General features: G+C 42.7%; 1 protein-coding gene across 5 annotated transcripts in view; it reads right to left on the bottom strand.

The window, feature by feature from the left end:
• The window catches only part of lpin1a (lipin 1a), a 73,636-nt gene that overhangs the window by 19,369 nt on the left and 40,358 nt on the right, over positions 1-13,909 (bottom strand). For all 5 annotated transcript variants that reach the window (XM_007897063.2, XM_007897065.2, XM_007897067.2 and 2 more), the window contains 7 exons: positions 10,800-10,926; positions 7,862-8,168; positions 6,934-7,027; positions 6,618-6,799; positions 5,196-5,289; positions 1,447-1,516; positions 629-721 (listed from right to left, as the gene is read on the bottom strand). In XM_007897063.2, coding sequence (XP_007895254.1) covers positions 629-721; positions 1,447-1,516; positions 5,196-5,289; positions 6,618-6,799; positions 6,934-7,027; positions 7,862-8,168; positions 10,800-10,926 — 967 coding nt within the window. The remainder of the gene's footprint in view (positions 1-628; positions 722-1,446; positions 1,517-5,195; positions 5,290-6,617; positions 6,800-6,933; positions 7,028-7,861; positions 8,169-10,799; positions 10,927-13,909) is intronic.

Below are 13,909 nucleotides of genomic sequence, written 5' to 3'. Positions count from 1 at the left end.
ATCTGCATCCACTCATCCCTGGTAACATGCTTTTAAATCTACGTGATCCTCCTGTACAATAGTGACCAGAATTGCAAACACTACTTTGGAAACATTTCTGCAAACCTTCAAGTGTTAGTTGTACCAACAATAGGGACAGCAAATGGAGGCTCTTTAGAATGCTGTTTAGTTGTATATATCTATAATCCTTGCATTTAATATAGCACCTTATTGTGTTCTGGAAACGTCTCAAAGTGCTTTACAGAATTTTTAGTATCAGCACAGGTAATTTACAAATACACAGTCTATTGTGAACAGCAGCGAATTTGCACACAGCACTGTCCCAAAACAGCCACAAAGTGAATGACGCTGGTCACTGGGAAAAACTCCCTTTTCTTCGAATCACTGCAGGATTCTCTGGAAGCCATGGCAACAGGGTTGTGTGCTTTGATAGCTCTTCGTTCAATCGGCACCTAATTAGTTATATGAAAAAGCACATCAAAATCAGATGCAATGTTGTGCTTAAAAGATTCCCTTTTTCTCCTCTGATCTGATGAAAGACTTCTCTGATGTGAGATAAAATCATAACTGGAGCTGAGTAGCTCCTATTGCTCCAGCCATTACCATTTATGCAGGGAACACTACATACCACTTTCACGCTGCTGTTTCGTCCCCGCCATGAAAACCACCACCTGCCGCCTTTCTTGGGCATCTTTTCCTTCAATAGATTTTCCACTGTCGCCTGTTATAGACGCACAAAAATAACTGATAGAACAAAAAACAAACCTAGCGTTTTGCAAAAACAATGTAAAATGTAAGAAGCAATGAGGAAACATACTACGGGCATAGAACCAATGTTTGCAAAGCAGAGCACTGCAGCATCGAGCAATGAACAAAGATAACTTAGGCATGAGTACTTAAAATTATATTTCAAACAGAAATTTAAAAACCATCGCAAGAGGAAGAAAAGTGAACAGATTAGTTTAGAGATGTAGAATATACAGCTTTCTTTATTGGCTTCATTTTTGGACAAGTAACAACTTGAACATTTCTGATGAGGAAGAACTAGTCAAATGCAATTAGTCTGCTTTAGAATCTGCATTCCGGTATAGTGTGCGCGGGTGTAACGTAGACCCTCGTTACACAGGAGCTGTGAGACACTGCTGGCTTCCAGTGGTAGCTGGCTAGCTTCCTGCGCATAGTGCTTATGTGCAGCACACAGGCAGTGATGATACGGGGTCTGAAATTATATACAATGTACAGCACAGAAACCGGGTTCATGCTGCCCAATTAGCTTGTGCCAGTGTTTATACTCTACATGAGTCTCCACCCCTCCTAATCCATTCTCCCTTCTACAAGACAGTTTTCACATGGGTTGTTGGAATGTGGATTCACATGCTAATTTCTACCTTGTTTGACTTTCATGGTCATTTCGCTAAATAATTTACAATTTATAGGTTAACTCACCTTTGGCAATGGTTTTTGGAAAGCCTGCGCAGCCAGAAGCATAGGGGCAGCTGTAGACCAGTTATAGTACCTGTTTTTTGACAATAGATATAGATTAAATTAATGACATAAAATACAAGTCTATTGGTCAGTTCTCAAGCTGAATTTATCATTTTCGTATAGAGTAAAACTCACATAAGTCTGATCTGTGTAAATCATTTAATCGCCTAAGTCGTACATTTGCCCAAGTTCCCTTGAATTTTTTTGGTCAACCGGGTGTCTAGCACATGCAGAAACCCATCACCATGTTTCAGAGTATCCAAATCTACACATCTCAGAGAAAGATTCTTGGAATGGAATGGCACTGGAGGGATGCATCCTCCCTACACAATTCCAGAAAGTATTAGATGCAAGTGTATTTGCTGCACGAGAGGCTTTAAAGACAACGATTGCAAGAAGTGAAACAGAAGGAGCTGCAAATAAGTATCAAGGGACCCCTCATTATAGTCCTAGCAGTTATTAAAACTCAAATTATGGCTTAGATAATAGAATCATAGAATTATAAGCACTGAAGGAGGCCATTCAGCCCATCGAGTCTGTTCCGGCTCTCCGTCCACCTTCCCACACCTCGCCCATCCTCTCCTCAAACTCCAACTGTGAGGAGATGCTGGACTTGCTCATATCTAAAATCGAGGGGATACGTTCAGCCACCTCAGCCCTGTTCACAGCCACCCCCAGATCACCTCTCCCTCATGACCCACCCATCCCACACTATACTCCTTCGACCCTATCTCTCCCTCCTTCCTCACCTATCCGCAAACTCAAACCCACCACCTGCTCCCTCGATCCCATTCCCACCTCTCTCCTCATCTCCCAGCTCCACCTTCTGGCCCCCCTCCTGTCCGATGTCATCAACCTCCCCGTCCAGCGGTTCAGTTCCCACCCCCTTAAAAACAGCCACCATCACCCCCATCCTGAAAAAACCTTCCCTGGATCCATCCCTCCTCTCCAGCTACCACCCCATCTCTAACCTTCCATTCCTCTCCAAGGTCCTGGAACGAGTCATCGCGTCCCAGCTCCGCTCCTTTCTCTCTCGCCATTCCCTCTTTGAACCCCTCCAATCCGGCTTCCGCGCCACCCACAGCACGGAAACAGCCCTGGTCAAAGTCACTAATGACATTCTGAACATCTGTGACCAGGGCTCCCTCTGCCTCCTTGACCTCTCTGCCACCTTCGACACTGTCAACGACTCCATCCTCATACACCGCGTCTCCGCTTTACTCAATCTTCATGGATCTGCCATTGCCTGGTTCGATTCCTATCTCTCTCACAGTCTCCACTTCATTGCCTCTAACGGTTTCTCCTCCAGCTTCCGCACTGTCACATCTGGCGTCCCCCAGGGCTCTGTCCTTGGCCCTCTCCTCTTTAATATCTACATGCTCCCCCTTGGTGACATCGTCCAGACATGGGGTCAACTTCCACATGTATGCGGCTGACATCCAACTCTATCTTTCTGCCTCCACCTCAACTCCAGGACCACTGCTGTCCTGCCAGACTGCCTGTCGGACATCAAGTCCTGGATGAGGGCAAACTTCCTACAGTTGAATGTGAACAAGACTGAGGCCCTCCTGATTGGCTCGAGCCAGCGCCTCAGGCTTTGGCAGCATCAACCTCCATGGTTGCACACTTCAACTCACCAAGCCAGTCAGGAACCTCAGTGTCCTGTTCGACCCTCAACTGTCTTTTCTCCCCCACATTCAAGCCATGACCTGACTCTGCCTTCCCTCACCTCCGTAACATTGCCCGACTCCACCACTACCTCACCCCTCGGGCCTCTGAAACTCTTGTTCATGCCTTCATCACCTTCCAGGCTCGACTATGCAAACACCCTGCTTGTCGGCCTTCCCAACTCCTCCCTCCACAGTCTGCAGATAATCCAGAATTCTGCAGACTGTGTCCTCTCCCGCACCAAACTCAAATTCACCCAATGTGAATGTAGTTAAACATTATCATCAATGCAACTCAAGGGACACGAGAACATAACAACTGTGCTCTGTAACTCGGGATTCAGGAAAGAAAGGCAAAGGGAGTAACAATAAGCAGATAAATAGTGAAGAGAGGTAGACAAGCAAGAAGACAAGAGAGGCGTTAAGAAATTAATAAGTGGCAGATAACAGGAATAAGGAAGAAAGGCAGCAAAGACACTAGGAAAAAGAAGCAGAGGTATAGAGTAGGGAGAAACGGCAATCAAAGTGCGTAGGTGCGACAAAAAGAGTGGGGCAGAGAGAGGGAACAAGGGAGAAGAAATACACATAGTTCCAGGAATTTAGTTTTTCAAAAATTGAACTGAGAAACATCGCCTCTTATTGGAAGCATGGGAAACAAATATTGGGAATTTCCATTACCTTTCTGGTTTTAATTTGCTGATCCTGGTCATTTTTTAAGGAAAGAATATCAAAGTAAAAGTGTTGGCTTGATAATGATTATTTGAAACTTCTATACAAAAAGGACTGGTTCCTAATAAATGGTTACCTGGAATTCTTCACTTAGAAGTCTAATCTATACAATTTATAGCGCTTTTCATGGTGGGAGGATGTCTTAAAGCACTTAAAGAGGCAGATCTGGAGATAGACCCTTAATGAGGTATGGGAGGGAACCAGTTACAGGGACTCCACATGGAGTTCCAGAGAGTAGAGGCAGAGTGGCCCGCTCACCAATGGTAGAGTGGATAGAGCGGGGGACATGAAACAAGTCGGTGCTTGCTGAGCAAAGGGGAAGTTTGATACTGATAAAATACAAGGTACTGCATATAAATACAGCCAAGAGGTTCTCCTGCTTGGCATTTTTCAGATCAGGGATCTTGAATTTTATCTGCTGGAGGATAGGGAGCTGATGGAGATGAGCGAGGATGGAGATCATAGGCTTGCAAAGCCAAGAGTGGGAGAGATCTGGATAGTCTATAGCTTGTGTAGGGAAGAGCTGGGGAGTCTGACGAGCCGGGTGTGAGTGTAGTCAAGCCTTGACGTGATGAGGGTCTTGTCAAACAAGACACTGAGTTCTCAACTGGCTCAATGAGGTGAAATATGTAACCATGCAGAATGATGTCCCAGCGCCTGAGGTGAAGGATGCTGACAGGAGAGAGCCTTGGTCTTGTCTATATGCATTTGCATTTATCGGCATCAGACTTCACTTGCTAGTTATCAGCCCATGTGCATACCCTATCAAGCTCTCTTTTTAAGACTTTTGCTGCTTCCTATGATTTGTCATTCCCCCCAATGTGGGGTCATCTGGAAATTTAACTATCTTACATTGACAATCCAGATCCTTAATATACACAGGAAATAGGAGGGGTTCCAGTACAGACCTCTGAGACACCCCACTTATTACCTCCCTCATTTTGACCCGGCTTCCCTAACAAAGACTCTCTGCTTCCTTCCCTTCAACCAATTCTGAATCCACATCCATATCTTGCCCTTGATACCAGTTACCACTGTTTGTGAAAGAGTGTTTCATGTGGTACTTTGCCAAATGCCTTTAGGAAGTTCAGAGATACTATCTCAATATGGTTTCCCTCAGTCATTTTGGGTGTCACCTCGTGAAAAAGTCTATGAGATTGGTCAGACAAGATCTACCCTTTCGGAACCCATATTAGCTGTAATTTATTAGATTCTTTCTATACAGCTAATCTTCCATGATAAAAACTATAATCCAATCAATTTACCAAACATTTTCATTTGGTTTTTCTAACCCTTTCTATTTCAGGCACTTACTTGGTTCCAATCTTCACAACCAGATTGGGATCTTCAAGAATTCCTGGATTCTCTGAAAATTGTTGGTATGTAACACTGCGCTCCACAAATTGTTCTGTAAAGACAGTTAGTGTTTGCATCTTCATATGTGTATAATATAACTATTATTATATATTATGTATATGCTTCCTTATATAACTAAATAGTAATATAATAATATATTCATTATAATACAATTACATTTTTGGAGATGCCAAAACATACTTCAATAAGAATAGCTTTAAAAAACAGTAATAAAGTAACCAAATGTCTTGATCTAGAAAACAGCCTGTTTTATTCATTTAAATAAACGATGAACCTTATTATGTTTTTGAGATGTCTCAAAGTACTTTGCAAAATTTATTGGGAAGTGTAGCATATTTTGTAGTCAGTAGTTTACGCACAGCAATATCTCATAAGTGAATATTATCTTGGGAATTGTAGATAGTTATACATCATTAATTATAATCATTACATAAATTCTGTCTAAAACCCATTTTTCTAAAAAAACGTTTGTATTTTTTTCCCCACAAGAGAGATTTGATAAATCTTTCTATTAATCAGCACTCCGAGATACATTCCTTTAGGAAAGTCGTTGCAAGTTGTTTATCAACGTGAGGAATACCAGTACGCAGAAATGGGACATTTTCTATGTTTTTGTGAGCTCTTTGTCAAAATTAAGCACTGTTAGGTCTCAGGTGAAATACAATACAAATTTACATTTACATAGGGCTATTGCGTTGAGAGGATGTCCCAAATTGCTTGACGCTGCTGGCTGAGCACCTGAACGGGGGATGGAAGTCAAGGGGGGTGGCAAACGGATCTTGAGATGGACTTTGAAAGAGGGAGGGTGGGAGCAAGTCTGAGGGACTCCAGAGAGAGGGGGCAGAATAGCTCAAAGCCAGCTGAGCAATGGTGGGGCAGATAGGGCAGAAGATACGAAGCAGGCCAGTGGCCGCAGAATGAAAGGGGCAGCCGGTCAGTAGAGTTGAAGGTTACAGAGGTAGGGTGGGAAGAGCAGGTAATGTAACATCACCCTTTCTCCCATCCTTGGAAGACAACCCACTGCAACATTTCCACTTACACCTGCCATTGCTGTGGCCACTGAATGAAATTGCTAATGTATGGCCAATTAGTTTTGGACTTTGGATTGTTTTGTATTCTGCAGCTGGTTGAGAAAGTTAAGACACATGGTGTCAGACTTGCTCAGTTGGTAGCCTTAATAAATAATAACCCTTGCATTTGTTATAGCTCCTTATTGCACCGTTGAGATGTCTCAAAGTGCTTCACACAATATACTGTAAAGTGAATTGATTGTATATTTTGCAGGCTGTCTTTGAGTCACAAGGTTGTGGGCTCAAGCCTGTGGGAAACATTACAGAGTAGCTTTTATGGAACATCTACCTTTTGTTATTTCCTTGTTGTCATTAAGACCTCCGCAGAGGGAAATGGCAATGGTTGGCAAATCCCCAATGGTGTCTGAGAAGCTGTCAACTCCACTGTCCATTCCAGAGCTGCCGACGGACTGCGGAGACTGACTTTCTGAGCGGGTTCCGTTTTCTGACCTGTTCGCTGGGTTGTTCTCACTGTAGAAGACAATAATCACAAGGCTATAAAATATTCTCTCCTTAGTACCTTGAACACTTGCTCATCTGCATGAAACCTTTTGAGTTCCAAATAAATCATCTTCACCAAAAATCTACCACCTCCTGGAAATTACCATTTTGGAAAGTAAAGTGCAGCAACCTCCGGATCCAGCTCAGTAATGTCATCCAAGTAAACCCCATCAGCACCCAGATGATGGCTGCGTTTATCTGAGAACAGAAAATAAGGATTCATTTTTACAGGTTTTACTGTGGGGAATTAAAAGAACACAAATCCTGTCAATTCTGAAAAGCGAGTTTAAAGAAAGATGTGAGCTGATCACAGGGTCTAGCTTTCGAAAATCCTTCTAGTTGTGTTGAAAAACGTCAGCTAAACTCTTACCAGGTTTCCATTTCATATTTTAATAGGTGCCGCACCATTTGATCAGCTTGTAACGCTTTGTGGGAAGCTGTGAAGGAGCCTTCAATACAGCGGATCTCAACAGTCTACGTTTCAAATTTATGCAAAGCTGCTGACGCCTATACCTTGTATCTATCTGGTTGAACTCGGTAAGATGTCATTCTAAGGGGCTTCCAGGGTTGAACCAATGTCCAAACTCTGAAGAAAAGCAAAACTAAAATAGCCACATAGGGATTCAGTATAAAGGGATGCACTCCAAATAACTCCAGTTTTACAATGTTCCTGAAATCTAAGCCAAGAGAGTCAGCTACATTTCTAATCCCTAAGCATCAGTGCTCAGTTTGTAGGAATTATTTTATAGAAGTTCAGGCCCAATGTAACCTGGTTAGACTGTAAAATATGTTTTATGTGTCCTTTGATGAGATACAGCATGTTTTTTCCCCAGAAAAATACATAGTCACATCACTTTGCAGTATATCCTGCGAAATGCTTGAGATGTCTTGACACCATAATGAGGCATTGTATCAAATGAAAGTATTATTATTATATATTATAAAGGCTAATGAGTTACCACAGATAGAATCCGGCTATTTCAGATTCGGTGTTATCAGACATGGCACCATTTCCATTTCAGAAGCTCTTACCTTTCTTTTTGGATGGGGAATCGGTTTTACCAATTGGCTTGATGTGATCACCAGGATGGCTTTGTTCCCCATTTTCTGGCATCATCTGGCACCCTGTTGCCAAGGCTTCAAAAGGTTCTTCTGCACCGTGTGTAAAACTATCTGTAGGCAGAGTCTCTCCTGCTGCTAAAGGCTCTGGTTTTACCAGCATCAGGGGGGCTGAGGAACTGCTTACAATGGGGGCGCTGTCGATGACCCTGAAATGGGTATTCCCTGATGGGATGATGTTCACTCTTGGAGGTTCTTCCACTTTCTGATGAGTAATAGGCTGAAAGTAAACACCAGAATACAGTAAACCTCACATAAGTCATATCAGTTGGGACATACACACATTTAATATGAATTATGTCAACTGAAACTTGGGCAGATGTACAATTTAGGCGATTATACAATTTATACAGTTCAGACATATGGGAGTTTTATTGTATTTCATATTCATACCCATGTATTTGTACTAATGCTGCATTATCACTGCTCCAAGCTGGGTTGATGCAACAAATGTGAAGTCCACTTCAACTTAAACCTAAACTGCACAATGACAGAGGCTATGGCAGAGAGCACATTACATTGCAAGATTGAACGTTGTGACATTGTGCGATGTGAAGCTAACAATACTGACAATGGACAAGTCAGAACTTTCAGATGATGGATAATTTGAGAGTTGACAGCAGTTTCTCTAACTTTAAAAGTACAGGTGTAAGGTGAATAGGCCTGTAATTTGAAGGTTAAGATTAGGAGGTTTGGTCTTTCTTAGGGCAAACACAAGCAAACTGCAAGGGAGCAGAAAAGATGGACTGGGAGTAGGAGAGGCCAAAAAGACAGGAAAGGACAGGACACATCACTATCAGATACTTTCCAGACCAATGCTTTTATCTGAGTCCAGAAACAAAGGAACTATTCAGAACCCTCTAGACTGTTCTGCCATTCTATTAGATCATTGCTGTTCTGTTCCTCAACTGCAATTAAAATTAAATTATAATTAAAGTGGAGGCTCCAATAGAAATGAAGGGACAAATCTTGATATTAATTCTATGATTATCATTTCACAATGGGATCAGTTTAGCAATACCTTCAATATATTTAACGTTGTTTCACAAATTGTGGCATTCATTTTCCAGTTACAGCCTAGCACCCTAACTCTGACTAGCATTTACTGAGAATTTAATATAGTTAAAATTCCACATCTGAGTTTACGAACACATTCCTGACCTACACCAGGTAACTGACCCTATAAAATCAGTCTTCTGGTGTTCTTTAATTAGCTGATCAGGAGGAGCAGCTGCAAGGGAATCCGAGGCTGAGAACAGTGCGGTGAATCAAGGTAAGTGCTTAACAACAACAACAAGATTCCATTTATAGAGCGCCTTTCACGTCGGGAGGACGTCCCAAGGCGCTGGACAGTTGGGTCAGGACCCGAGCAGGGGGGAAATGATCAGGGTGAGGGGAGGGAAGGGAGGGAGCGAGGAGGGGGTAGAGAGTCGAGAGGGGAGCTGAAGGCACGATCAAAGAGAAAGGTCTTGAGACCGGCATTGAAGGAGGAAAGGGAGGAGGCGGCGAAGGCACTGGGGGATGGAGTTCCAGAGCCTCGGGGCTGAGAGGCTGAAGGCCCGGCCACCGATGGTAGGGCGGTTAGGGCGGGGGATGTGGAGCAGACCGGAGCCAGAAGAACGGAGGCTACGGGCAGGTAGGTAGGGGGATAGTAGGTCACAGAGGTAGGAGGGAGCAAGACCGTGAATGGTCTTGTAGGTGAGGATGAGGATCTTGAATTCGATCCTCTGGGGGATAGGGAGCCAGTGGAGGCGAGCGAGGGTGGGAGTGATGTGGTCCCGAAGCCTGGTGCGGGACAGTACACGAGCTGCAGAGTTCTGAATGACCTGCAGCTTGTGGAGGGAGGTGCCGGGAAGGCCGGCGAGGAGAGAGTTCCCATAGTCCAGCCTTGAGGTGACAAAGGCGTGGACCAGAGTTTCAGCAGCGTGAGGGGTGAGGCAGTGCCGTAGTCTGGCGATGTTCCGGAGGTGATGGAAGGCGGTGCCAGTTGTGGCGCGGATATGTGGGAGAAAGGACAGCTCAGGGTCGAACAGAACCCCGAGGTTCCTGATTGGCTTTGAGAGGTGGAGAGTGCAGCCTTGGATGCTGATGCTGTCAGCGCCTGAGGTGCGGAGGCGCTGACACGAGCCAATCAGGAGGGCCTCAGTTTTATGCACGTTGAGCTGAAGAAAGTTGTCTCTCGTCCAGGACTCGATGTCGGACAGGCAGCTGTCAGGACATCGGTGGTCGTGGAGTTGAGGGTAGAGGAGGAAAGGTAGAGTTGGGTGTCATCTGCATACATGTGGAAGTTAACCCCATGTCTGCAGATGATGTCACCAAGGGGGAGCATATAGAGGGTGAAGAGGAGGGGACCGAGGACAGAGCCCTGAGGGACACCGCACGAGACAGTGCTGGAGGAAAAGCCGTTCGTGGAAACAAAGTGAAGACAGTGGGAGAGGTACGACCTAAACCACTCAAGGACAGGGATGTAAAGGATGTTAAGGGTGTTGTAAAAGAATTACAATAAAACTCACATAAGTTGTATCAGTCGGGGCCATAACATTTAATATGACTTGCATGAAGTCCAGTTTCAAGCAAACGTAGAAGTCATAGAAAATCCCATTTAATCAATAATCTACGAATCACATTCATAATTCAATGCAGTCGGTAAGTGTGCATGTGTGGTGCATAGGAAACCAAATGGAACTCGGGTGAATGTATGACTTAGGCGTTTATACGATTTATAAAGATAAGACTTATGCGAGTTCTACTGTAGTAAGAAAATTGCTGGCATTCCCTTAACACATTCTTTGTGTTTATTTCAATTGCAATTATTTAAATGTTAAATTGCAGCTACGTTTCTAATAGATACCTTGCCAGTATGAGGGAGTTCTCCCCAGGCCCAGTGCATCTGTGAGTTTAATTGCATTCCTCTGTCCGATGGCTTGCTGACCAATTCCGAGTCACTGTTAGGTGTTGGAGGGCGGGAACCCGTAAGACTGTAACATGAGAAAGCACAGTTCAGTCACATGCGAGTATGAGGAGATCAAGAATTTAGCTGCCAAAGTGTTTTACATATATTGAAGCACACATATCGAGAACCTTGAGGATTAGTACAACTAGATTATGGCAAAAATGTCATGTTGACATATTAATGTATACATAAAATTAAAACTTGTTAACCTGAGCCCTGCTGATATTTCACAATGTGTTGCACTGATCTTGGATATAACTTTGGAGGTGGCTGTGTAAATTTTACTGCTATTGAAAACTATAACAATATAAAACTATTCAAAACTGCCTCAAAATATACATATTAAGACAATACAAAGAGGCTCAAAGTGGCACAATTGCATTTCCTAGACTCCAGTAGATGAGATTAACTGACCTGTTTTGCTTTCTGCAAATTATTAGGCCTTGTGCATTTGGGAAAAAAAGTACTTATTCTAGCTTTCAAAGGGAATTGGATAGGTATTTGAAAAAGAAAAAATAGCATAGCTATGCGGTAAGAACAGGGGAGTCAGACTGTTGGAAGCTCTTCCAAAGAACCGGCACAGGCACAATGGGCAGAATGGCCTCCTTCTGTGTTGCAAGATTCAATGATTCTATTTTGATCACTGCTCAAATTATATTTAATTAAATATAACATGTAGGAGCAGGAGTAGGCCATTCGGTCCTTCAAGCCTGCCCCGCCATTCAATCATGGCTGATCTTCTAATCTAACTCCAGCTAATAACCTGACCCTGCCTTATCCCAATATCCCTTTTGCAATAAGAAATATGTCTATCTCAGTCTTGAATATGTTCAAGGACTGAGAGTCAACAGGTCTTTGGGGTAGCGAGTTCCATAAATTCACCACCCTTAAGAGTGAAGAAGTTCTTTCTCAACTCAGTGCGAAAGGGCTGGCCTCTGATTTTAAGGTTGTGACCCCTGGCTTTAGTTTCTCCAACCAGGGGAAACAATCTCCCACTATCTACTCTATCATGTATTGTAGTGAATTTGATTTGTTAGATTTTACACGAGTGAGCTGAAGTGCACTGGATCAAATCCTAACTGTTTGATCATTATTAACATGGAGGAACAGTACTTTACTGCTGACGGTTTCAATGTTTTCAATCATTTTCATCAAATTAAGTGAATAGAGAGGTTATAGGGGGAAGCAGGGGGTAAGAATGGATGAAGACTAATTTGGAGTAAAAGTCCTGACCAGTTGTCTCCAAATAGCCTGTTTCGGTGCTGTGGATTCTATGTAATCCTATGTCGTCAACCTGGTTTTAATGATTATATCACACATACCTACAGTAGAAGTAGGGTCAATGATGCAACAGTGATGGGATAAACTAAATAACCTAATTCCTTTCATCATTAAAGCAAATAAATAATTAACAGGTGTCTTTAATATCAACTACAAGTCAGGTAAGGGTGACCAAAAAGTCTTGAAGCTACCCTATTATCTAAAAAAAAACCTTCAGTTCTTTAAGACTTATTAGACATTGTAATGGTATCACGACTTTTTGGTCAACCTGTATAAGAAGTCCTGCCGGCAACTGCAATTGTATCACCCTGACCCACAAAATCTCCACAATCTAATTTTCAGCGTGTGATGCAACTCAGAGTCAATATTAACAGCTCCTGTTGCAGATCACCACAAATTAGGCCTCATTTGTTGCTTCATCACAATGTATGCATGCATTATCGTTCTCTTATATCCTAAGTTCTTCTTTATTTACATTGGCTTTAAAGGTTAAAATCTTAATGAAATAAGAATAGGCATCTCTTCTTTGACGTGGTTCACTAAGCTTGCCCTTCACACATAATTTTATAATCCATGCAAGGTACACCCTATTATGTTCCCGCAACCCAATTGTAAAATAACCATCACCACTTCAGTCAGAATTGTGTAACAGAATACAAGTTGATGTTCAGATTGTTAACTTTCATACCATCCAATTCCTTTCTTAAAAAAAAACCTTTTTAATCTTGTTTGTACTTGTAAAGAATATAAATAGAATAGTGTGAGCAGCCGGTCAGGAGGAGAAAGTCTCTGGTTACGTTCATAACTAATTCAGCTTCTCTTGTTGATGATGTCAACTGAGTCTCTTGTTAATGGCTTGGAACATGCTCTCAGATGTCAATATCCTAGGAATACATGGAACAAGAGGAGGCCATTCAGCCCATCACGCCTGTTCCACCAGTTTATTAGATCTTGGCATTTTAGATATTTTAATCCCAAGATGTAACTACTGAAATCACTTTGTCTTTGTTTTCCACTAACTAATGTGCATTTTCCTTGTTTACTTTTACTTCCAAATTTCCCATTGCAGTTGCTTATTTGACTATTCCTGACTCTAAAGCTGAATTATCAGATTCACTAAATGTAAAAGTTGAATTGGATTACTAAAGTGTTTTAGCAGTGGAAAGCACTGACCATTAAAGGTGCCACTTCACATTCTATGCTACGATTTAACTCATAGGAAATTAGTCTTCATTTACACACTAGGCATCGCAGAGTTTCAGGAACTAGTCAGATTTGCTATCATGGATTGGTTCCAGCATTAAGGAGGGAAAAATCAGAATGAATTCTTCATCCCTCTATTGCACCTTATACCAGTTGACCACACATATGGTAGGCCGAGGGAGAGGCTAGGGTCAACTGTGATGCCCTCTACAGTCAGGTGGCTCACTGCTAACACTCACTGCCAAGACTCACACATGGACATGCCAGTTGGGGGGGGTACCAGAGGCAACCAGCACCCGTGGAATTATATCCCAATAACAGGAGGCCAGACTAGGAGCAGACAGGCATGTGCCAGTGGGAAGAAAATTGAAAAAATAACTGGATTCACTAAATTCTTGAACTGAGAAATTCAAAGCAATGTGAAATCCAAGAATGTAAGGAAATTGAAACACACAACTCTGCAGGAATAGAGGGAGCAAATTTGCGATGTGTGATCTGATAATTATCACCAGTGATAATTTTGC

Source organism: Callorhinchus milii, unplaced genomic scaffold (assembly GCF_018977255.1).
Source record: "Callorhinchus milii isolate IMCB2004 unplaced genomic scaffold, IMCB_Cmil_1.0 Scaffold3, whole genome shotgun sequence".
In the NCBI taxonomy this organism is placed as follows: domain Eukaryota; kingdom Metazoa; phylum Chordata; class Chondrichthyes; order Chimaeriformes; family Callorhinchidae; genus Callorhinchus; species Callorhinchus milii.
This window is presented reverse-complemented; position numbering and strand designations above follow the sequence as displayed.